Source organism: Sceloporus occidentalis, unplaced genomic scaffold (genome assembly GCF_023333645.1).
Source record: "Sceloporus occidentalis isolate IW3139 unplaced genomic scaffold, rSceOcc1.0.p SCAF_4, whole genome shotgun sequence".
In the NCBI taxonomy this organism is placed as follows: domain Eukaryota; kingdom Metazoa; phylum Chordata; class Lepidosauria; order Squamata; family Phrynosomatidae; genus Sceloporus; species Sceloporus occidentalis.
The window spans coordinates 98,395,685-98,421,536 of NW_028316984.1; the positions used below are offsets into that span (position 1 = coordinate 98,395,685).

The 25,852-nt window shown below is 39.7% G+C and overlaps 2 protein-coding genes across 2 annotated transcripts in view; both read right to left on the reverse strand.

The window, feature by feature from the left end:
* LOC149314394 (oxysterol-binding protein-related protein 5-like) overlaps positions 1-25,852 on the reverse strand; it is a 642,611-nt gene that overhangs the window by 319,763 nt on the left and 296,996 nt on the right. The window lies entirely within an intron of this gene.
* The window catches only part of PTPRJ (protein tyrosine phosphatase receptor type J), a 132,732-nt gene that overhangs the window by 45,284 nt on the left and 61,596 nt on the right, over positions 1-25,852 (reverse strand). The window contains exons 2-6 of the mRNA XM_089521018.1: positions 11,429-11,447; positions 10,478-10,699; positions 7,356-7,622; positions 5,885-6,151; positions 2,002-2,268 (exon numbers count right to left, since the gene is read on the reverse strand). Of these exons, the coding sequence (XP_089377144.1) occupies positions 2,002-2,268; positions 5,885-6,151; positions 7,356-7,622; positions 10,478-10,699; positions 11,429-11,447 (1,042 nt within the window). The remainder of the gene's footprint in view (positions 1-2,001; positions 2,269-5,884; positions 6,152-7,355; positions 7,623-10,477; positions 10,700-11,428; positions 11,448-25,852) is intronic.

The following is a 25,852-nucleotide window of genomic DNA, read 5'->3' on the forward strand; positions in this document are numbered from 1 at the left end:
AAAAAACGGTTTCTGGGCGACTTGGGGGTGTGGCATTTTGATGGCACAACCCCAGGGCATCAAAACATCATGTCCCCAGAGGGGTTTGAAGTTGCCCCTATGTGATCACCCAGCATGACTTCTTGGGGGCGTGGCATTTGGATGACACACATCCCCAAGATACCCAGACATCACACTGGGCAATCACACGGGGGCGGTTTCCAGCCCCTTTGGGGACATGGTGTTTTGACGGTGCATGCCCTCAGAGTGCCCAGAAGCTGCCCTGGGGTTGCACTGAACCACCGATGGCAGCCCAAAACCAGCCTAAAATGGAACGGCTCTTTTCCATTATTTGTGCCGGCAGCGGGGCGGATTGGGGCCATGTGTGCTTGCCACACCTCTGGACTGAATAGCTCCAGGGCAGCCCCAATCCACCCTCTTTGGTCAGTCTGTTTCATCCCTCTGTTAAGTATACATAAGTAGCATCTCCCGGCCTGACCCCTCCAATCCTTTTTCACTGGGCAGCAAATTTGGTGAGCCAATGGAGATTTTTTCACCTTTTGATCAGGATGCGGCAGACTGATGCTTCTGCCCCCTCCCTTCAACAATCTCCAGTGTGAATCAGAATTCCTGTCACAATTCCTCTTCACACCACCAATTGTGAACAGGAACGGCAGTATCCTAGAGTTACACATCTGTAACTGATTTGTATTCACATTTCCTGCAGCCATGACTATACAAGTTTATTTGTTTATTATTGTTACAATTATTTACAGTACAATCTTCAAGGAAGCTCCTGATCCTTCTTCTTCTTCTTTTTTTTTAAAAAATATAGTTACATTTAAATGTAAGCCTATATTCACAATAGTAGTGTTGGCCTACATGAAGGTTCATGTGGGAGAATATTCCATCAATTCAAGGACCCCACTCCTGCTGAAACTGGGCTAGAGGAAACGTAACTTAATTTGTAATTCAGTCTGCTATGAGTTGGTCTGAACTAACTGGAGTAAAGGTAGGGCATTAAATATGAAAAAATATATATAAAGTATGCAGTAAAAATGTTTTTGCTGAAATTTGTTAACTGTTTTGAAAGGCCAGGATTTGACTGCTACATTCTAAGCTAAACAAGGAATGGCAACCATACAAAGCCAGGTTGGACCATATCCTCAGAAGCTCATGTATTTGTGCTAAGAGACAAAAGTCAGTGGGAGAACAATACTGTATCCCTTCCACAGAAACTGGCAGACAAAGAACAAAGCCTCCCAACCATATACAAGGGACTCAAACTAACATTTGTCTTTCTGCATTGAAAGAAGAAGAAATTCTTTAGTACAGTCAAAGACCAGCATCAAAATAAAATAATACACATATAAAGATTACTTGGGATAAAAATCTGCCAACTAGAAATGTAAATAATGCATTAACACTAGAGCAGCTTGGGGACAGGGATCAGATACCAGAAACATAAGAGATCCTTCAACTGCTGTCTGCTTTAGAGCATCAGATATTTCTAAAAAATAACTGAGGGGCTGTAGAGGTGAGAAGAAGATGAAATACCAGGGAATCCTGATATCAGATATTGGTACAGACTGGTATGTGCGCCAATAACCAGGCTCCTTGGAAGTAAGGAATTTTATCAGAAGTAAGAGGCTTGTCAGGAATAAAGAACCATTTGTACCTTGGTACAATCTAGCAACACAGGCTTTCAGCTGAACTCTGTTAATTTCTGGAACAAGCCAGTTTGCTTCCTGACCTGACCTCCTGTACTACTGATTGCCGAATACTAGCTAATACCTTGCTCCTGTACCCTGCCTGCCTTGGGATTACTCCACTGTGCTCTTGTACAATGTTAACTTTTGGATCTGATCTTCTCCTCAAGACCCTGTATTTCTGAGAAGTCTTGATAATAAATTGGTTCGATGGCTCTCCGGGCCCTTGCCTGCCTTCTGTCCTGTGGAATAATTCCTCCTTTGCCTTCCAGTGACTCTGTAGTACAAAAATCACATATCTGAATATACTTACTTGTATAAATGGTTGTCTCCTCCAAATCTCCCACAGTGTTATTATCAGATACAACTGGATAGATTCTGAATGTGTATGGTGTTCCAGGTTCCAGGTTCCTAACTACTATACTAGTAGTATTAGAAGATTCATTTCTGGAAGTACCATTTCCTTCTATTTGTATTTGGTAAGTGTAGTTAGAAGCATTTGGATCACTGTTGTTCCACTTTAAAGTTACTGTAGTAGTGCTGATATTTTCAACATGGAGATAAGAAACTGGATTGGGTTCTGTTTAAGAGAGGGGAAAGGGATATGTCTGTTTCAATGGAAGTAAATTTCTCAATTTTAGATGGCATTGGCAGAACAGATATAAATGGCATTTCAGCTATTGAAGACAGTCAAGGAAGAAAATGCAAAAGCAAAGTTATATTTCAACATTAAGAAAACAAAAATAATGACCACAGATAGATAGCTCATATAACTTTAAAATGGATAACAAAGGTCTGGCACAGACTGCCAGAAGGTGGCGGTTTGGCACCGATTTTAGGGCTCTAGTGTGTGGACCATCTGCACACTCCTAAGCCCTACTACGCGCTGCCGGTGCATCATGGCTCAGCCCCGTTCACATGGCATGATGATGCAGGCGTGCTGCAGCGTCCACATGTTGCCGCACCATGCGTGTATCATCGGTGTACATCAGCACAACAATGGTGTACAAATGTAACATCGGTGTACAAATAGCACAACAATGGTGCCCTGCGCGTGGACTAAAAAGAACCTGTTTTCAGTGGGTTCTTTTTAGTCTTGACAGAGGCTGCGCCATTTGATTGGTGAGGCTTCCTTGCAGCATAGAAAAGGGAGGCTATAGGCCGCCTTTTCTGGGTGGTCTGTCAAGCCCCAAAGATATAGAAAAGGTCAAATACTGTGTATACCTTCGTCTGGCCATAAATCAAAAATAGTCAAGAAATCAGAAAATTAGGAGTTGGAAGGGCAGCTATTGAAAAAATAGATTAAGATCTTCAAGTGTAAAAATATAACACTGAATGCCAAAGTCAGGATTGACCATGCCACAGTATTTTCAACAGAAACGTCCACAGAAAGTGGTCTGGATGCCTGCCTTCCTGGCCAGTCCTCTTACCAGTTGTGCCCAAATTGCAAAAAGCCGTATGAAGCGGGTGGCATTGTCAGTTGTCTTCTCCCATCCACCTTCCTTCTCTTCTCTCCCCCCCAAATTCCATGACTTTCTAGCCTTTCACCTGAGGACTGATAACATTTCTTCAAGCCTTTACAAATCCCATGAGGATATCCTGGCCCCTGGGGATCTGTGGACCATAGGTTAAGAATTGCTGATTTTTAAAGAATATTAAACAGTAACAGCTGCCCTGTTTCATTTCCAAAGTAGTAAAACTCACTCACAAAATTTAAAATATAGACCAAATAAAAATATTTTTTGCATGCTTGTTGTTTTACTCTTTTTATTTTTTATAACTTTGCACAGAGAACTTTGAAAATCTGATGAAAGCTATGGGCACTTTCCCAAGAAAAATATACTTAAATACAATTTCCAAAGTAACAGGACAGAAACTGAAAAGCAAAACAAAACAAACTGTTCAGAGCCTTTCCCCACCCCCACCCCAGAAGCCTTTCCCTATCTACAGGGGCTTCTAGACTTATTTGTTTGCTGGAACCAACATGAATTATACCCGAAGTTGTATTTGTGCAGCTCAACAAGGAAAATATTCAATTGATTTCAGAGTGGAATATAAGATCCAACAAATATCAGTCCAGATAACCAAAATAGAAAAGCTAGAAATAGCATTCTAATGATTATTACAGAATTATCAGAGAACTCTTATTTATTATATCCTACACAGCTATGTCAGAATTCAAAATACTATTCAGAGCTTTCTTCCATCCAGACACTGCCCAGACCCAGACTAGCTTAGCTTCACAAAACCCAAGTTCATACACTACGCCCTTACACACCGGTCACCTTGTTTGTTATGAAAGTTTAAAAACACAGTTCATTACTCAGGTTCATTACTATGCTATTTTAATAATTAAAGGAAAGAATCTTTTCATTCATACTGAGGGAGAAACAAGCTGTATCTAAGAAGGTATGGGAACTTCCTGAGATAATAGTTGGTCTAAGAAACCATGGCAATACTGCTTCAAGCTGGTGCCTATAATTGTTACAATGACAGAATCATAATTTGGAGGAGATAATGACTATATTTGGAAAGAGAGAGCATAAAGATAAACTGCTGATTTTCACTTTGGAGCTCAGCTTTGTAAAATTAGATTGGAGAAGCTTTTAATACGTTCAAATACTACCACCTCTTATTTCCTGTACATCAAAAGAGTATATTTTGCAAAGTTGTCATTATTAACACTTTCCTAGAAAGACTGCTTTAAAAGATATATTTTGGTTTACTTATCACACAGAATAATTCATTTGCTACCATTTCAGAATCCCCCATTAAAAATGAATGGATGTAAATTGAGCTCAGCTTCCTATGGATACCTCTGCTGGTATACTTGGTAGCTGAAATGCTGCATTCCACAAAATTTCACGTGCAGCAGAAAAGACTGCAAGGCATAATGTCATCCCAAATACAAGGAAAATATTGATTCAGCAAGGGATCCAAATAAACTGCCTTGGGAGCAGGGCATATATACACTTGTGCCTACCCATGCAGCACTCTCCTGACTGTGTGAGGTCCAATACAGCAGGGCCATGAAGCCTGTTTTGACTTGTGGATCAATCTTTCTAAAACGTGGGGACTGGAAGACCTGTGGCCCTCTAGATGTTGTTAAACTCAATCACCCATCAAACTTGACCAGCATGGTCAATAGTGAAGCATAGTGGGAGTAGTGGTTTATCAACTTTTGGAGAGCTCAATCCTTGACATATGCACTAGAGATGTAGAACTGACTGAGCAAGATAGAGATCCTGGCATTAGAGTAGTCAGTATAATGAACACTTTGGGGCAGCCCAAAAGGAGCAGCTCTGTGGCGCCCCTGGATGTGTGGGGCTGGGGATGCAGCAACCGGACACCAAGCCTCCAACCCACTGGGAAAAGAAGCCGTGAAAAGGAGCTTCGTTTGCCGGTGCTACAGGAGCACTATAAAGGTCGTGTCACGCCCTCATGATGCTCCTCATGCATGGCACCATTTACACGCCCTGTGTAAAAAGGCTTGGGAGTGTGCACACGCTCTGCTCTTTCGAGCCCTACTTTCGGCGCCAGGCCAGCACAAAACACTGGTCTGCAGCATGCCTAACTCACTGTATAGCTGTTGTGAAAGGGGCAAATTCTCTTTCTTTTTTAGGAAAAACGTCAGAAATAAAACTGCTAATGATGGAATGTCTTTGTATAACATTCTAGTGCAATAAAGTGTTCAGTTCTAACCACCGTACTTCAAAAAAGTGTTAAAAAAAACAGAAAGGGGGACACAAATAATCAAGTAAACAGGGAAGCTGCACAATGAGGAAAAGACCTATTTAGTTTTGAAAACAAAGCAATGAGGACAGAAATGCATAAAATGATGCATGATGTGGAAAAAGTCAGACGCCTCCCTACCCACCCCTGATAAAAGCTGATGTTATCAAATGAAGCTGAGAAATCAGAGATTTAGGACAGATACAAGGAAGTATTGCACACAGCACCTATTTAAACTATGAAATATTCTAAAGCAGTGCTGGCTGTAAATGTAAAATTTAAAAGATGATTTTTAAAATGACTGATAGATACAGGTTATCAATGACTACTAATCTGCATACTACCCCCAGTAATGTGTGCAGTATACCTTAGAATAGCAGTTGACAGGAAATCTGTCTGTCTGTCTGTCTGTTTTTAAAAATGCCACAGTAAATATGTATCACCACACACTTTAATATACTTACTTGTAAAAACAATAATCTCTTCAAGGTCTCCAAAAGCTTTATTATCAGCTGCTACTGGATAGATTTTGAATGTGTATGATGTTCCAGGTTTTAGGTTCTTAAATACAATACTGGTGGTATTAGAAGATGTCATCCTGGTAGGAGTGTCTCCTTCAATTTGTACTTGGTACATGTAACTAGAAGCATTTGAATCATTATTATTCCACTTCAAAGCTATTGTGGTATTAGTGGTACTTGCAATATGAAGATCAAATACAGGACTAGGTTCTGTTTTGGAAAGAGAAAAGAGGTTAGCATTGTGTGTGAATGAAAAAGTTGCCACAATATTAAATTAGTGCTGTACCAAGTCTCATGAAGCAGGTACAACATTATTACCATTTGGTTAGTTAACATTTTCTTCCAATATAAAAATTTTCATCACAATAACAAATATACAGGTGATGTTGTTAATATTCAAAATATTTCCATCATCTGTCTTAAGCATCTCCTTATCTGTACCTCGCCCAAGTCAGCACTTTAGGGAGAAACGTGGGATATAGTTGCAATCAATCAATCAATCAATAAAGTTTTATGAGACAACGCACTGATAGCGTTGAGATTTTGGCTGGGCATGGAGAAATCAGGCTCACGTTAGAGTTTCAAACCAGTTCTGTCAGTCCGCTGTCAGCGCCAAAGCCAAATGATTTGGGGGGGGGGGTGCTGACATGGATTGGGGAGTTGTACTGACCCCATGAAGTCTTAGAAGGTTGCTCCCCTGTCATTGCCCCACTGCTTCCCCATTTAGTGCTGTTTGAAACTGTTTTATGCTGAAAAAAAATTGCTCTATGAGCATGGAGTGACAATTGCACTACATTTTTGCCCCTGCCAAGCTGTTTTAGGCTTATGAGAGATCTTTTGCTAACCAGGATGTTCAAATTAGAAAAAAGGTCTCTCCTGGGCATGAAACATCTGCAGGGGGGACTCAGGCAAAAACTGCAACCCCATGATTCTTAGACATAGGGACATTTTGAGCACAGGAGGAGGAGAAGAAGAAGCCAACAACACAGCAGAAGCAGCAACAGCAACAACAACAAATAATCCAGACATTCTTTTTCAACATTTTTAAAAAAGGTTTGGGGGGGATCAGATGGCTGCATTCAGACCAGCAGCTACATTTTCCCATCGCTGCTATATGTAACTCATTCATGGGTCATCTGTTGTGTGCGGGAAAGGGGTCTCTAACACTAAGTCTGATATATCAAAATGACATGGAATATACATTAACTGAGGGTTAAAAGGAAAAAAAATAAATGCACAGAATCTTTAAATAATTAAATAAATAATAAGGTGCAGAAAAGCTACAGTGCTCTAGTATATTACAGACTTCATATCCCAAGTTTTTTGTTTGTTTTCATATTGAGAAACCAGAATATACCTTTTTGGTGAACATGGTAATCCAAACCCAGCAGATCTCTTATTTTAATTTACTTACTTGTATAAGCAGTGGTATTGCTTGCCTCTCCTACAGTATTATTATCAGCTGCTACTGGAAAGATGCTGAATGTGTACAATGTGCCAGGCTCCAAGTTGCTAATTATGGCATTGGCGATATCAAAGGATTTATTCCAAGAAGTCCCATTTCCCTCTATTTGTACTAAATATATGTACTTAGATGCATGTAGGTCATCATTTTTCCAAGTTAAACTCACTGTTGAGGCATTAAGGTTTTCAATGTGGATGTCAGAAACTGGACTGGGTTCTGTTCAAAAAATGAGGGAAAGGGGTTATATCTGTATTATTAAAGTAAAATTTCTCATTTTGAGATGGTGCTATGAGAAATGAGTTATGATTAAAAAGGGGGTATTCTAGTTGTGTTCCAGTTCTACACATTTTCATATTTAATATAAACATTGAAAGGTATCTAAAGTACACTGGAAATGCAATTTTAATTTTAAATGTTCTGGTAAAGAAACAAAGTAATGTATGAAAGAAATCCTATGTTGTACAATTATTATTCAACTAAATAGTATTTTTCTTTTGCTATGAATTAATGGTACTAAAAATACAGACTACAGATTTTTTTTAAAATTGTGAAATTAAATTAAAGGGTAATCATGAGAAGAATTTATTACCAGTATTATAGTTTTAAAAGCAGAATGGAGAAATAAATCAATCAGGATGGAATATTTAAAAAAAAAAAAACACTTCAGAGACGAGGACTCTGACACAGAATGACCACATGTGTCAAAAGCTGGTGGTACTTCTTACTGTTTCACTTTTAAAAAGATCAATGAAATGTTTTGCTAATCATGCAGTGCCAAGCACAAAATGTTGGTGACATATATCCTCTATCAAAAGTGCCCTTCAATATTACACTGGGCAAACAGGCCAGTTTCTGTGTCAGAGGATAAATGTACAAAAATCAGACATTAGGAATGGGAATACATTAGAAAAGGCAATGGTGCTTGGTAAGGTAGAGGGGAGTAGGAAAAGAGGAAGACCACATTCCAGACGAATACTCAGTCAAAGAAGTCACAGCCCTGAGTCTTCAAGACCTGAGCCTATTGATGATAGGTGCCTTGGAGGTCTCTCTCTCTCATTCATAGGGTTACCATAAATCAAAGTTGTTTCAAGCCAGTTAACAACTGGATGAGAAAAAGAAAATGACTTTATACAATAACACACCACACTGTTATAGCACTATTATTCCACTAACTGCAATGGCTGCCTCCTATGGAATTACGGGATTTGTAGTTTAGTGAGGCCTAAGACATCTCTAGCTGAGAATTGTAAATGCCTCTCCCAGGACTATATAGGAACCCACAATATCAATTTAAGTGGAATAATAGCACTATAACAGTATACTGTGATATTGTCGCTTGTGAGAATCTAGAAACATATCAAGGGGATATGAGGGGGATGGACTTATCCACATCTAATGCCACAATCCACACTGCAAGCAAGACACTCACATTGCAAGCAAGATAAAAGTTGTCACCTTTCCATTTAAAAGCTAGGAAAGTATTTGGATGGGAAAGCATCAAGAAGCAATGACAAGCAACAGTGAATGGGATTATATAGGTTGGCACCATTCTGAGTAAACCCTGAAAATTCTTTTATTGCCTAGTGGGGTATCTTTCAGCAGTCATATTACAGACTGCATTATTCCTTCTAACGTCTATGTGGAGAAAAAGGTCTAGCCTTGGAATGGGTAATCTTGCTTCAGATCCTCTCTATCCAGCTCCTATCCATCTCTGTAGTAATTTCCTCCCTGACAACTGGGGTGTGGAGGAGAGAGATACACAAAAAAATTGTGTCAGGGTAATCTGGGAGAGGCTTGTTGAACTTTCCTGGGCCTGAGCCATTCCCTGAAACTGACTGGGAATCTATGCTAGTCTTAGAGCTAGCACAGATTAATTGTGATAGGTTTCAGGCCACCATAAGTCAGAAATAACCTGAAGGCACACAACAACAACAAATCCTGGAAACTTTGATTCTGGATCTCTCTGAGATAAAAGTCAGGATTTGTTCTGCCTGACTGCAATTCTAGATAGAACTGATCTGGGAATAAATGTCATCAAACCGAATGGGTCTTACCACTAAGCAGACAAAACCTAGAATTGCAATTTTATATTTTACACGATAGGGAAAGGAAAGGAATGCAACTCACATAATAAAGCTATCTGGCTACATAGCAGTTAGGGTCATCTGGCTGGGTTTTAATGCTGCAACATTTAAACAGATTAACTAAGATTTTTTTAAAAAAAAAAAACTCAGCTAAAGCTGTGTTCCTAAATAGGAAGTACATTTTAAAAATGTTTTTAAAACAGAAAAGGTGAAATCCTATTCAATAGTTGATTATGTTCTGGTTGCCATCCCAGGTGGGAAGCAGAGCTGTGTCTGCATGCCAGCCTAGCATTTAAGGCTTAAGACAAACCAGTGGGCTATGAGCAAATGGGAAACTGCTTTCATAAGGAGATGCTTGGTATCTCCTCATGCAATTGTATAAAAAGCATAACTGACAGAATAATGCCCCAAAAGGAATTGAGCCAAGCATGTATAAAAATAGAGATAGTATTCACTCTTTCCCTTAACACAGAAGGTACTTCTGTGATGATGCCTGCTACAACACATGCTTGCCATATCCTGAAAAAAGGCTAGCAGCCTGAATTATTATAGTGTAAAAGAGACTTGCAACATTGTAACTCACTTTCTTGGTCACTGCACGGCAACAAAAATTCCCCTCAAGCCCACCTTATACAGACACCTCAACACATGTTGTCTGGGAGTGGAGGGATCAGCAGGGACATGTCCAGCCAATTTCCTGCAGTTGGATGAACTGCAAAGGTGTCACTTGTGGGAACCTCCCAAGGATCCCCTGCCCCCAAGTGAAATATGCTTTTGAAATCCTAATTAGACTGCTTGTATGAGCAGCTGTCTATGCAAGTCAGATGCTGGCCATACAGTTGCAACTGAATCTCCTGTGTATGAGAAGCCCAAGTGACATTATCTTGATTTAAAATATTAACAAAAGAAAAGTTCCCCCTATTAGAACCACTTCACAAATCATACAGATTCACATACGTCTCTTTGAACATCTAACATATCACTTACTTGTTGTGATGGATCTGCAGCATGTGTCAGTAGAATTTGTAAAATAAATAATATACTCTATGCCAGAATCAAGTCCAGATACTGAACTATTCCCTAGTGGAATCTTCACTTCTGTTCCATTTGCAAAAGTTACATTACTTATAATAAAACTGCTAGGCAATTGGATTTGAATTTCTGTTGCTGATATTTGTACATCATTTATAGAACTGCATTCACTGGAACCTATACAGGAAAAAGGAGACAATAGCTACAGTCTTTTGTTGTAACTAAACTTTCCACTACTAAGTAAGTATTATAATACAATATTCTTTTCTTAATTATTATTATCAAGCATGGGAAAAACATCTTGTCCCTTACATGAGCTTTGGATAAGAAGAAACTTTTCTGAATGGCACAGGAATGACAGTGCTGGTGTGTGTGTGTGTGTGTGTGTGTGTGTGTGTGTGTGTGTGTGTGTGTGCTGTTCAGGCTCTGAGTTGACAAGAGACTAGACTTAACTTACAATGGATGCAATGCACAAACTGGCAGAGAAAAGGAAGGGTAGGGTCCTGAGTGAAATGAGTGAGCCACATTCTCATTCACCTTCTGTTGCTTGGAATATGAAAAGATTAGGTTTTCTACAGGTACTGAGAATGTGTGGAGATTATACTAGGAACAGACTGTAGCCTGTGACAGGGCCAGTCAGATCAGGCACATTACATCTTTGCAGATCTACAAAAGTAAACAATTTTATATTAAAGGTAACATACACTCTGATATTGGAAAGCTATTGAACACTACTTAACCTCAGGTAAAAAGTTAACTGCAGTAATGGTATTGTGTGACTGGTTTGGGGGACAGGCCATGGGTTGCAGAGTTTTCGGAGCATTTATACAGGCATGTTACTAGTCATAATTTGTAATTAACTATCAAAACAGTAAAATGTGGACAACATGATAGAATGGTACTTACAGACAGCATCCACTCTTATCTGTAAAAAAATGAAGACAAAAGAATAAGTGGTATTAAAACATCTACAGTGCTTTACCTGTACAGTGTCATATATTTGTACTATTAATGTATATTGATAGATAACACAGCCATGTTAACACAAAGTAACTTGATTTACAGCTAGAGATTTAGTTCTGTCAACCAGCTCACAAAGATTCTAGTCTCTTGAAGCAAGAGTAACAAATATCATTATTTGATATCCAAGGACAGCCTGGATCTCAAGAGAAGTTATTTTTCTGTTGTTAATGGAGCTGGAATTTTATTATCTGTCTTTTATTGCCATTTATCCCCAGTACCCACATGGCCAAGAAAGGGAATGGTCTCTGCCTGCATCAGTGTCCCTCTAGACCAGTGGTTCCCAACCTGGGGTATGCAGCAGGACAATAAGGAGTAGACAATGTTTTTTAGTAATGGTGGAATAATCAATAATGGAGTAAGCTGAGAAACAGGAGCTGCTGCTTCCTGTGGGCGTGCATGTCTGAAAGCCATGAAACAAGAGGAGAGCACCAGCTCAATGCGGTGCCATTAATTGGGCAGCTGTCTTCTCCTAGTCCACCTTCCCCATTCCTCCTCCATGTTCTCACCACCTCTTTCCCCCTCATGGCTGGAGTGGGGGAAATGGTGATGATTGGTGGAGTGAAGGATGGAAGCAAGAGAGAGAAACAAAAGGTGGTCGGGAAGGGCAACTCTCTGTGGCACTTACAAACAAGCTCATTTATATACCGCTTCATACCGCCTAAGCAGTGTCTAAGCAGTTTACAACTGTAAGCTAATTTGCCCCCAACAGTCTGGGTACTCATTTTAGCGACCGCAGAAGGATGCAAGCCTGAGTTGAGCTTGAGCCTTTTTGCTGGTCTTGAACTCGCAACCTTATGGTTTTTGAGTGAGTGGCTGCAGTACAGGCATTTAACCACTGCGCCACCAGGGCTCCCGTGCCTGCACTTGTCTTGCTTGTGGCGGTGCCACATGGTGGCTTTCCACCATTGCTGGCAGGCAGTGGCTTCTTCAGAAATATCTGTGTGGTTGGCTGCACTTGTGGGTAGTTACTGATAGTTATCCCTCAGCTTGCTGGTAAGCTTAGAGAGAGAGAGAATAGCAGTTATTAATGACCATTTTATAGCTTTATCCTTGTTAATGCTCTTGTTTTGCTGGTGGAAGTGTAAGGTATAAATATTTTAAATAAAATAAATCCAGGTCAGTCCTATGCATTTTTGTTGTTGTAATAATAATAATGATAATATAGCAATAATGTAATAGTAAAAATATAGTTATGCCCCACCCTATATTCCAGAATTTCTGGACTGAGTCCATTCCAAGTTAATTTTAACACTTTAAGTACAGCTATCCCTCCCTATTTGCAAGTTTGCCACCACCACCTCACAGCCATTCTTTCTGCTTCCAAGTAAAACTTAGAGGCTGTTGTGTGAATGTACATATGGCAGCCTTGGGATTTGGGAGTCAGAGGCACAAAGAATCAATACCAATAACCCCTCTCCCAAAGCGTGAGGTCACGGCCTCAATGTGCACACAACACCCTCCTTCCAGAGCTGGGGCCTTCTGTGTCAGTGAGCATGCAAGAGTCTCCAGCTTTGAAAGTAAGGAGTAGGCTGTGTCTTACTCCCCATTCCCAAAGCTGGAGACTCTTGTATGCCCACTGACACAAAACTTTTGAGCTTCAGAAATTGAGAACAAGAAGGATCTACTCCCCACTTCCAAATCTCAAGACTCCTGTATGCTTATTGACACAAAAGACTCCAGCCTGGAAAATGACAAACAGGAAGGATCCTTACTCCCCAGTTTCAAACCTGCCGTGAGACCACAAGCTAAGCATGAGCCAACATGTAATGCAGCAGACTAAAAGGCTAATGCAAACCTAGGCTACATCAACTGGACTATAGTGTACAGATCAAAGGAAGAAGAAGTTGCACTCTGTTCTGTTTTTGTCAGACCTCACATTGAACATTAAGTCTAGTTCTGAGCAGCACAGTAGTTCTGAGCCCCAAATTTCTCTCTATAAGACTTGCCCCACTTCTCACAATTTCCCCCACAGTATTTCCCCACCACCTCATCCAAAGTATTTCCCCACATCCAAGATACACGCACCACACACCATTTCTCCTCACAATAAGTCTGCCATTTGACATACTTGGGATAGGAGCCTAATGTCAACTATGGTGCAGTTCATTTTGACTTTTCCCCATATCTTTAACCAAAAGAGCTAACAAAGTTTTCATCTTTTAAACCAGTGGATGGTACTTATTTACAGTTACAACATATACATGTGAAATAACAGCAACTATATTAATTACAAACATTTTACTAGCATAAAGTGTACAATTTATGGAAATGTGCTGCCAAGGGGTTTGTTCACTGCCTTCGAATTGATCTCGACTCATGATGACCCTATGGATGAGACATCCCCAAGACCCCCTGTCCTCCACTGCTCTGCTTAATTCTTGCAACCTCATACCTGTGATCTCCTTAATAGAGTCCATTCATCTGGCATGTGTCCTTCCCCTCTTCCTACTTGCCTCCACCTTTCCCAGCATTATTGTCTTTTCCAGTGAATCCTTCCTTCTCATGATGTATCCAAAGTACAACAGCCTCAGTTTGGTCTTCTTGGCTTTCAGAGAGGTTTCCCGCTTGATTTGCTCTAAGACCCATTTGTTTGTCCTTTTGGCTGTCTATGGGATCCTCAGCACTTTTCTTCAGCACCACAATGAGTGAGCCACATTTCTTAACTGTCCAGCTCTCACATCCATACATGGTAATAGGGAATACAATGACCTGTATGATTGTATATCTTAGCATTTTATAATCTTTTCTAGTTGTTTAGAATCTTTTCTAGTTCTTAATCTTCCTCTGATTACCTGACTGCAGCCTCCATTTCTATCAATATTTGATCCCAGGTATGGGAATTATTTTACTATTTCTATTCTTCATTGTCTAGGTTGAACTTGTGAAAGTATTTGGCGGTCATTATTTTGGTTTTCTTTATGTTCAACATTAAGCCTACCTTTACATTTTCTTCTTTCATCTTCCTTAGTAGGTGTTTCAGGTCTTTGAGGGTTTTCTGCTAGTACTATGGTAACATCTGTTGATATTCCTTCCTCCTATTTTCACTCCTCCTTCTTCTGTGTCCAAGCCTACTTTTCTTATAATATGTTCTGCACACAAGTTGAACAGATAGGGTGAAAGGATGGAGCCTTGTCTGACCCCTTTGCCAATTGGGAACCATTCTCTTTCTCCATGTTCTGTTCTGGCAGTAGCCTCTTGTCCTGAGTACAGATTCTTCATCAGGACTATCAGTTGTGTTGGCACTCCCATGTCTTTAAGGACATTACATGATCTATGCAGTCAAAGGCTTTGCTATAGTCAAGGGGTACGTAAGTGAAAAAAGGTTGGGAACCACTACTCTAGACCATCTTAACTGACCAAATAACATCTCAGACAAAATGTAAGCCTATGACTCTAACATTGTCACTTTTGTTCTCCTGTATGATTTAATCTTTGCCTGATGAAGCCAATGAAGTTTCAAAAGCTTGCATGATGTATTATCTGCATTTTGGTTTCCCAATAAAGGTATTGCTCTTCAGTGGATTTTGCTGTAAAGTGGCATAGTGGTTTAAGCATTGGAGAACGACCCAAGAGTCCAGAATCTGAATCCCTCCTTGGACATGAAACTCACTGGGTGACCTCAGGCAAGTCATATGCCCTCAGCCTCAGGGAACAGGATTGGCAAATCGCATCTGGGCAAATCGCCAAGAAAACCCTACAATAGGTTTGCCTTAGAGTCACAGCATACAACATCATCATCATTATACCTCAATGAAAAAGTGCTCCATGAAGCCAAGGAATTAAAAGAACTAAAACAAACAAACAAAAAAACCTCTTTACTATGAGAACAGCTTCAGCATGTATTCCCATGATGTTAATCAGCACTGGGTAGATCAAACTACTCTATCTCATTGATCCAGAAATCCAACAAGTTGAATAAAAGCACATGAAATCTCAGCTTAAGAAAATGTATTTAGCCAGAAAAGGTGCTAAAACTCATGAAGATGTACAATTAAAAGGGGGAAAGAAATATACAAGAGAGAGAAAAGAAATGCAGGACAAAGTTATGCATACTGTGTATTACCACTTTCTCTACTGGGAGGGCTAGAAATGTTTATAAACATAGAGGCCATCTGAATTTTAACATGACTGTCGGCTGTTTGCTATCTTATGTGGGTGATTCAATTTGTTTGGGAGGTTTTTATATGTACTACTTATGTTTACAGTTCCCTTAATGACATTTCCTATCATCTGTCTATCATTAGCTATATTTCAAAAAATATCTGGATAGTTGTGTCCAAAGCCCTCTAGGCTGCCAGCTCAGAAGAAATTTTAGAACAACCCTGTTGCTTGTGATGGGAAGGCAATGGGAGTATTCCCTTAGAGAAGTGGTTCTCAACCATCCTAATGCCACAGTCCTTTAATACAGTTCCTCATATTGTGGATTATACCGCCAATTGCTGTTTTGTTATCCCAGCAACAACTATATTGCCATGATAATATAAAAAATTGTGCTTAGCAAAGCATTGCCATTATCATCAAACATTTAATGATGTAACAACACTTTACAACTGCTGCTTTATTTATCCTCAAAAATCATATTTCAGAACAAGTTCTACAAACTTGACCTCTGAAAGCAGCCCAAGACAATCAAAACAAGAACATAGCTAAGCTTAGAAAACCTGGTGTCTCAGATTCAAATCTATCTCTCAGTTCTTGAACTTTTTTCCAAGACAAGTCAAGCTGTCTCCTTCTCTATTGAGTTTTCAGCAGGCAGCCAAGTCAGCATTGTTTCATATGGCTTTTCTTCCTTAACTGTTTTAAGTGTGTGTGTGTGTGTGTGTTAAGTCTGTCCTTTGAAAATGTATCTGTTTTTAAAGGTTGTTTTTATCTGAGAGGCTGAGATGCCATTTAATACATTAAAGAAACAAACTTCATTTAACAGTGAAGGATGGGAAATATCCTATGAATACACAGTAAGTTATGAATTCCAAAAAAGGAGAGATCCATATTAGATTGGAACCAAATTACTTCACAGGTGTGGCCCAATGTGGAACATTCAGTTGTGAATGGGGCCCTCCAAGCATCTCTTTCACTTTGTATTAAAAACTAAATGTGGCATGAAAAATCTAGTTCATAGTCTAGATCAGGGGTAGGCAACCTTTTTGAGTCGGGGGCCGGGTTGCTGTCCCTCAGACAACTGGGGGGCCGAAGCCAAAAAATAAATAATTAAATATTTTTTTAAAAAAATAATTAAATAAATAAACCAGGACAAATGTAGAAAATTTTTTTCAAATGGAGGACACTTTTTTAAAAACTGGAGGACATGCAAAAAAAAATTTGCTGATTTTTAAAAAATGTTAATATAAATGCATGTTTTGGAGGCTTCTATAGACAATTGCCCCCCCTTGCCCCCCCTTGCCTGCCTCCTCCTGATAGGCCAAAGGCCCCATGCCCTCACGCAAGAGGCCAAAGGCTCCGGCGGCAATCGCCGGCAGGACAGGGCTGGGGCCGGTCCCAAGGCCTTGCCGGGCCGCATCCAGCCCACGGGCCGCAGGTTGCCTACCCCTGGTCTAGATGTTACAGTCTTCATGAAGTCCTGAAGCACTTGACCTGTCATAAAAAGTTGGACATCACAGAATATGAAATATCTCCTCTGGTATGATGACTATCACAACCTGGACTGCTCCACTGTTCTTCCTGTCTCTGATAAAATGATTGTATTCACTAACATTATAACTCCTTTAAAAGATATTAAAGATCCAAACTTTCATTACACAGAAATAATCCCTTATTTTTCAGATGTTTTTTTCTATACTTGTCTCAGTTTCTGCTAATGAGGTGTTCCACTGATTTTATTACCACTAGAAAATCTTCAAGTTTTATATTCTTCCTACTGTAAAGGTATGCAGAACATATCATGCATAAAACAAGATGCAGATTCAGAGGCAGGAAGTGTGAAAATTTGGGAAAGGAACAGCAGCAGCTTAAGATATATAGATGACTCCACAGCACTAGCAGAAAACAGGGAAAACATGGAACAACTGTTGTTCAAAGAAAAGCAGGGTTACAGGTGAATATTAAAAAACCAAAAATAATGACCACAGATAATGACCTCAAATTAAAAGCAGATGATCAAAACATTGAAATAGTTGCTACATCTTAGGTCAATCATAAATCAAAATAGAGACTGGCAGCTATGAGGAACTACATAAGATCCTCAAATGTATAGATATATAAATGAATAGCAATGGAAGGATGATCAATGCCATAGTATTCTAATGTCTTCATATGGTTATGAAAAGCAGGATAGCAAACGAAGTTAACAGGAAGATGACCAATTCATTTGAAATGTGGTGTGGGAAGAGAGTTCTAGCAGATATCATGGGCTGCCAAAAAGAGAAATAAGTGGGTTCTAGAACAAATCAAACCTAAATTTTTACTAGCAGCCAAAATGCCACGAGGCTATCATACTTTGGACACATCACGAGATGGCATAACTCATTGGAAAAGATGCTAATGCTGAGGAAAGTGGTTCTTCTTACAAAGAGAAAGCCCACAGTACAGATTGATTTACTCATTTAAGGAAGTCCTGAGTTTTAATACTAGAGCTGGGCTCTTGATGGCCAGGGCTTGTAGAGGTCTCTCATTCAATGGGTTGACATATGTTAGCAAACAACAACTACAAAGTGTAAAGATCACTTTTGTAAAGACATTTTGTTATGACACTTCAAAGTAGAAGATCAGTGTAACAGATTAGCCAGAACCTTTTGCAATACTGATGGCAAACCACTAGAGGCCACAATGAAGCTACAAATGTTATGTATTGATACTGAAGTAAATTAAAATATCTAATATTTACAACAGTGCTTTCTTTTGTCGACCAATTAATACATTTTGCTGGGCTTCCTTCAGGATCCGGCAGCAATAACAACATTTACTGGGATTGATAATATGGAGTAGGTCATTATAAATTGGACAGTTACACCCTGCCCTTCTGTTTCAGAAATCTGAAGGCAGCTAACACAATGAAGTTAACACAAATTCAAATAAAACAGAAATGGAAAACATCATAAACACAATAGAAATCAATGAGTAAAATTACCCTATTTAACGAGACTTATTCAAATGCCCAGTGTAGAACTGTTTTTAAAGACTTTTTCGAAACTTAAGCTGTTTCCAAATTCAAGTGCTCAAGCACTGGTAGATGTCAAGTAGTTCAGACTGTGCAATTCCTATCAGCTCAAAATACTGTCATGGGCCTTCAAATCCCAGAAGAGTCTGGGTACATTTTACAAGAAAGATTGCCATCATCCACACCTGCTTGCACTGAGAGATCACACATAACCTAATTATCAACATATTTCCTGCATTTTAGTATCTCTATAGCAAGACAATGTTTCCACATGTCTAAAATCAGCAGTTGTGATATCTCAGTTAAAAAAAGCTCTCCCTGGATCCTACCATACTGGATAATTACTGGCTTGTATCCAGTATCTCATTTCTAAGTGAGATACTGGAGTGCGCATGGGCATCCAAGCTCCAACCATTTCTGGATCCATTTTAATCTAGTTTAAGGTCTAGTTATGAGAAAAGCTAAACATCTTGGTGAATCACCTATGTCAGATGCTAGACAGGGAGATCATTTCTTAGTTGGTCCTCATGGTGTTGAGCACCACAGTGGTTTTTGATATCATTGACCATAGCATCCTTCTGAACTGCCTCACTGGGATTGAACCTGGATTGAACCTGCTTTATAGTGGCTCCATGCCTTCTTGGAGGGATGAACCCAGAAAGTGGTACTGGGGGACTCCCATTATACTCCTTGGCCATTGGTCTGTGGGGTTTCCCGGGGTTCCAAAAGAAACGCTATGGCGGGGGGAGGTTGTCTTTGAGATCCTTTGTTTCTGCTCTAGCAGTCTAGCACAGCTACACTTATAAAACAGATTATTTCAAAGCTTTTGCTGTGACACAACTATTTTTAATTTTTTGTTTATTTATTAACTTGCATATTTTTGTCCTGCCTTTCTTCTTCTTTTAGATGCTCCTGAGACAGGGTAAACTCTTGCTTTTTTTCCACTTGGCTCAGAGAAGGAGAGGGGTCCTTTTTAAAAAATTAGAATTCAAGTACTATACAGTACTTACATTGACCCATGGATAAGTTGACTGAGGTTTTTGGGGTCACATTTTTGACTTAAATAACTACCATACACTATGGATTAGTTGTAGCCAAGAATCCAACAGTACTGAATATTATAGTCATCTTATGCAGATTACTTAATTCTTACATACATACAGATATTGGTACAATAGCCTATATCCACCTATTAATCCAAACTAGAACAGATCCACTGAATAGGCTACTGAATGGTAAATCATCAACCTGGAGCCCTGCAGGATCAAACTCACAACGTTTTGGTTGGCTTCTAACCTCTCCACCACCAGGGCTCTTTTCAGTAGGGTTCCCATAGCACCACTGAACAATATGAGCTTGTTCAGCTCTCTTTTGTTATCATATCTATATGGATGGACTCCTGAATCTGTATATAGTGTCTATAACACTTCTCTCAAAGATAATCTCTTATAATCTATCACATGGAGGTAAAACGATAGAACAGAAGTTTTATGGCACAGAATCTCTTGGCCATATTACGTCATGCACACTATATCAGTGTTTCTTAGGCTATCAGAAGTGAAGGACTAACTGTATTTCTCATGTGCCAGGGACTGGTACCATATTCATGGTGAATGGTTAGAACTATCTATTTATTTCCTGGAATCTCAGTACACACTGGCAGCATATGGGTCACAAATATATGCAATTCATGGACCACCACTGTAAGTTGTACTGCACCAGATCACGGTTTAATAGGGTTATCAAGTCATGACTATCTCAAGCAGTGCTCTCCAAAAATTTTCCTCCTGTCCCCAAGGACTACAGAAGAGGGGCCAGGCCCTGGGGTCAAGAATCCTAGTGATCAAGCAGTCTCCAAGTTTTGTCAGCAGTGACATTTTACTAATTCCTAAAGTCTTAAAGTGAGGGAAACCAGCTTCCTCATAAATATTTCTTTTAAAAACCATGAAGAAAACATGAGAATTCACACACAAAGAGGGAAAACATGGCTTACATAGTGTAGATAAGCTGGGCTCACTGAACAATTTGGCAAGCATTTAGAAAACAAAGATAGTCAAGCCACACAATTTAGAAGGGAGCAGAACACTACAAGACTTCCACACTTGAGAGACTTTTCCCTTACATGAAGAACTCACTGCATCACATACAAGACTTCACTTATTACAAAAGAAATGCATCCTCTTCCTGAAGGAGAAATTTCCACAATAAAAAAAATATATATGAAGTGTTCCTTATTATGGTGAAAGGAACAATGGAAACAATGGTAAGGTCAAGTAAACATTTGTCTATATCATCTGCTTCCAAACAGTGAGTCTGGACCCACCAGTGAGAAGTAGGTATCTGGGATACCAGTATTTTTTTTTTTGGGGGGGGGGGGCAGGTTTGAAGAATAACTTTAAAGCAAGGAATAATCAGTTTCACTTCTGTGTCAGACTTTGGAAACAATAAATACAGAAAAATATCAGTGGCCCTTAATAAAGAGAGTTCAGAAACCATAACATTAGTGTTCTCTCCCTTCTGTGCACTTCCTTTCTTTCTAGTCCAGAATATCCAGAAGAAATGGAAGTTATATGTTTGAAGGCTAGTGTTGGAAACTTCCACAAGAAATCTAGTCCTGCCAGAAATAGTGAAGATTCAAGAAACTATATTGTTACCCATTATCCTTCTCCACAACCCTCAGCTAGCATTCTTTATTTCCACAGCATGCAAGTTTCAACCTTTGCCATTTGACTAGTTGATAGTATTCCCACGGCAATTAGTGTGTGAATATTACACTAGGAATATAGGATGGATGGCAAAAATTACGTGTGGTTTACCAACTGCTTATTTTGGTGCCTGAAAACGTATTTAAGAATAACTCTTTTGTTTGTACAAAGAAAGCATGGCAAATTCAAATGAAATTCAGTAAGAAAATTTTATTAGGCAGCTCTTGGCACCAGATAATCAAACAAATTTCACCAGCTACTACAGGCTGAGTCTCCCTTATCCAGAATTCTGAAATCCAAGATACTCCAAAAACGACTTTTCCCCCATGGGTGGCTGAGATAATGACCTTTTGCATTCTGATGGTTCAGTGTACACAAACTTTGTTTCATGCCTAAAATTATTAATTATTATTAAAACAATTGTATAAAATTATCTATATGTATAAGGTATACATGAAACAGAAATTGAATTCTGTGTTTAGACTTGGGTACCATCTCTCTCTCTCTCTCTCTCTCTCTCTCTCTCTATATATATATATATATATATATATATAAAAAACAAAAACTGAAAAACTCAGAAATCCAAAACACTTCTGGCACCAAGCATTTCTTATAAAGGAGACTCAACCTGTATTGTCATATTACTACATAGCAGTATTTATGGGACCTTGTAGCACTTTTGAGATTAATTGAAAGAAACTAGTACATGAGTTTTCATAGATTAAACCTACTCACGCGCCCTGTTCATGGCAAAACAGAATTATTATAAATCATTAATCTGTGTCAATGAGAGGCGCCCGCAGCGTTTGTTCTCCACCTTCAACTCTTTGCTTAAACCTCCCTCTCCTCCTGTCTCTTCATCATTCTCTCCTAATGATTTCGCTAACTACAGTATTTCATCTCACAGATTACCACTATTCGCTCTGAGATAGTCCCTCCTGATTCGTCTTCTACTCCTAATCTTCTATCACTCTTGCCTTAAAAAATTTCTGTGTTTCCTCCTGTTTCTTTGGATGAACTCTCTACACTGCTGAACTCTTCCAAACCTGCAACTTGTTCTCTTGATGCAATTCCTACTTATCTTTTAATTTCTATAGCTCCCTCTTTTTTGCCCTCGCTTCTCTATATCTTTAATCTCTCTCTCTCTATGGGCTCTTTCCCTTCAGTCTTTAAACTGAATGCTTTAGGTTCTCCTATTCTGGAAAAACCTTCTCTTGACCCCTCTTCTTTGTCTAGCTATCGTCCGATTTCTCTTCTTCCTTTTCTTTCTAAGGTTTGGAATGGGTCGTTTATTCTCGCTGTCTTGAGTTTCTTGAAGCCAACTCCATTCTCAATCCCTTTCAGTACGGTTTCTGCCCATGGCATTCTACAGAGATGGCCCTCACAAAGATCTCAGATGATCTTTTACGGGCCAAGGCTAATGGCCTTTACTCTGTTCTCATTCTTCTTGATTTGTCTGTGGCCTTTGACACCACTGATCACTGTCTTCTAGCTGATATATTTTCTGACCTTGGGTTCTCAGACTCTGTTCTTGACTGTTTTAGATCTTATTTGTCAGACAGATCTTTTGCAGTGGTCACGGGTTGTTGGACGTTGTCCTCTGTTCCCTTATCTGTTGGAGTTCCCCAGGGCTCTGTTCTGGGTCCCCTTCTGTTTTCTCTCTACATATTGTCCCTAGGAAAACTCATTAGTTCTTTTGGCTTTTCCTATCATTTGTACGCCGATGATACCCAGTTGTATCTTTCCACTCCTGACTTTTCTCTGGGTCTTGAACAACAAGTTTCATTTTGTCTTACAGCTGTCTCTCAGTGGGTGTGGCATCGACATTTGAAGCGCAATATGTCCAAAACGGAGCTTCTCATTTTTCCACCTAAGTCTTCTCTTCAACACTCCTTTTCTGTTTCTGTTGATGACATTTCTATTCGACCAGTCCAGCAAGCCCATAATCTTGGTTTTATTTTCGATTCATCTCTGTTGTATATCCCCCAGATCCAGACCACAGCTAAGGCATGTAGATTCTTTTTATACAATATTGCCAAAATCCGACCATATCTCTCTGCCTTTACTGTGAACATTCTGGTCCATGCCCTAATGGTATCATGACTTGATTTCTGTAACATCCTTCTGGCTGGGCTTCCTCTTTCTCACCGCTGTCCTTTAATTTCTGTCCAGCATTCAGCTGCATGCATTATTACATCCACCCACTGCTCCAACCGTATCTCTCCTTTGTTGTCATCCCTTCACTGGCTCCCTCTCCCTTTCCATATTCAGTATAAGCTCCTGTTGTTGACTTTTAAAGCCCTCCATGGGCTGGCCCCTCCTTATTTATCAGACCTTCTCTCTCCTCACCTTCCCACTCGGGCCCTTCATTCTGGTAGTCAAGGTCTGCTGTCTCAGCCGAGGATTTTCTCTGCCCTGTCCCAGATAGTGTTGAAATGTGCATAGTGTGCCAGGAAACCATTGTCTCTATTCAACCCACTGCTGATGGACTAGAATCTGTGGATACATCCAGTTCTGCTATTTCTCTTTCTCAACTTCCTTTGTAGTTCTTTTGTTCAAGGACCACGGTTCTGAGGTCTGAGATGGAATGCGGAGGAAGACTGAAATGTTCTTCAACTGGTTTTTGTGTATTCCCATTCCTAATGTCTAAGTTATGTCAGTTTATACTCTGGCACAGGAACTAGCCTGTTTACCCATGTAGCGTACTGAAAGGCACTGCTGACATAGTATGGCATAAACAACACTGGAGCAGGAATGACTGAAAAGTCCCTTTAATATTATGGGTGATGTCATTAGGTCCTGTGATGACATTTCCTGAATACACGTGTGGTCAGAGTTGGCATCTGGATTTGTCGCAAAGCTTTGTACCAGTGTCCACTTATGTGTCATATGTCCTCCTGTAGGTAAGTACCTGTTTGAGATTTGGAGGCTGTTTGTAGGTGAGTAAAGGCCTGTCACCAAGTATCCTTCAGGAGGCAACACTCATGTCCAGATTGGGTTGAATTTCATTGATGTGGTCTCAGTTGGGAGCTGTATATGACCACTAGTGGGGTTCTGTCACTGTGAATGCGTGAAAATGCACACCAAATAGCATAACAACTAGCTGATGGATCGCAGATAGTCTGTCATATAGCCTTATTATGAAGTGAGCCCTGTCATATAGCCTTAATATGAAGTGAGCCCTGATCAACAAACTGGAACTTCCCAGCAAACATATTCAGGCCTATGTGAAGGAGCAAATATGAATACTTATTTGTAAATGTGTAATTGTTATAACAAGTAAGAAATGTTTACTCAACAAAACATTGACTGAAGAGAAGCAAATCAAAACCTGTCATGACTTTTACTTGGCAATGCATTGTTAAAGGGGCATCTGTATCCAAAAAACTTATGTTGATTGACAAGCCCCATTGCTGGAAATCTTTGTTTTGGCACATCTGCTGTTAACTTCAGTTGTTTCCAGGAAGGCCTGGTAATGTCACTGATCTTCATATTCTCTATTATCAGGAAAGCCCATCATGATTAAATGATACCAATCACACAAGAACAGCACTGCATGGTGATACATATAGTCGTGCATGATTTTTATCAAGCAGTATTTCCAACATCCATACACAGAGACAAAGGGCTAGATAATGCACATTTCTGCAAATTTCAGCAGATATTCCAGTAAAGAAAACTTTTTTCCCACTGAGTTTAAGGAATTTTGTGAACTCCCGGAAATCATGTGTGGCCTGATCACATTCGGTTTGACTGGAATGAGGAGTATTTTAAATGTGTAGACTAGCCCAGAGTCTTACTGTTTTTTCAAGCCTTCTATTTTCCTTCTGTTTAGACAGCTTAGAAGGAGGCACCAGAAACATGCATGAAGAATCTGAGACGTTTTGCCTGGATCAAGCAGCTCTAAGATACATGTTTGCCATGCTACTATAAAAGTTCAAATTAGTGACCTTTCAACTTCTTACACATTTGTTGCTGCTGCTGTTGTTGTGGTTGTGGTGTGCTTTCAAGACGTTTTCAATTTATTAACCAAGGGGTTTTCTTGACAAGTTTCTTCAGAGAGGGATAGCCATTGCCATCCTCTGACTCTGAATGTGACTTGCCCAGGGTCACCCAATGGGTTTCATGCAGAGTGGGGATTTGAAGTCACAGACCAACACTCAAACCACTACTACCATGTTGGCTCTCTCAGTGCTAACACATAAACCAGTTCAGCTGAATTGCTGCAGTGATATGTGTAGGTAGCACCTGGAACAGAATCTGAACACATTCTGATGTAAGTGACTTTACAGCCATACAGTCATTATTCCCACTCCCACTCCCCACAAGTGTGTGATGGAAGGTATTTAATGCCATTTAGTATGAGTCTATTACAGACAAAAGAAAAGCAATTTCTCCACTTTCCAAAAATAGCCTGATTTTAGAGAGAGGAAGTCTTTCCAGTTTTCACAGTATTCATTTGCAATGGAGCACAGTGGACCCTTGTTA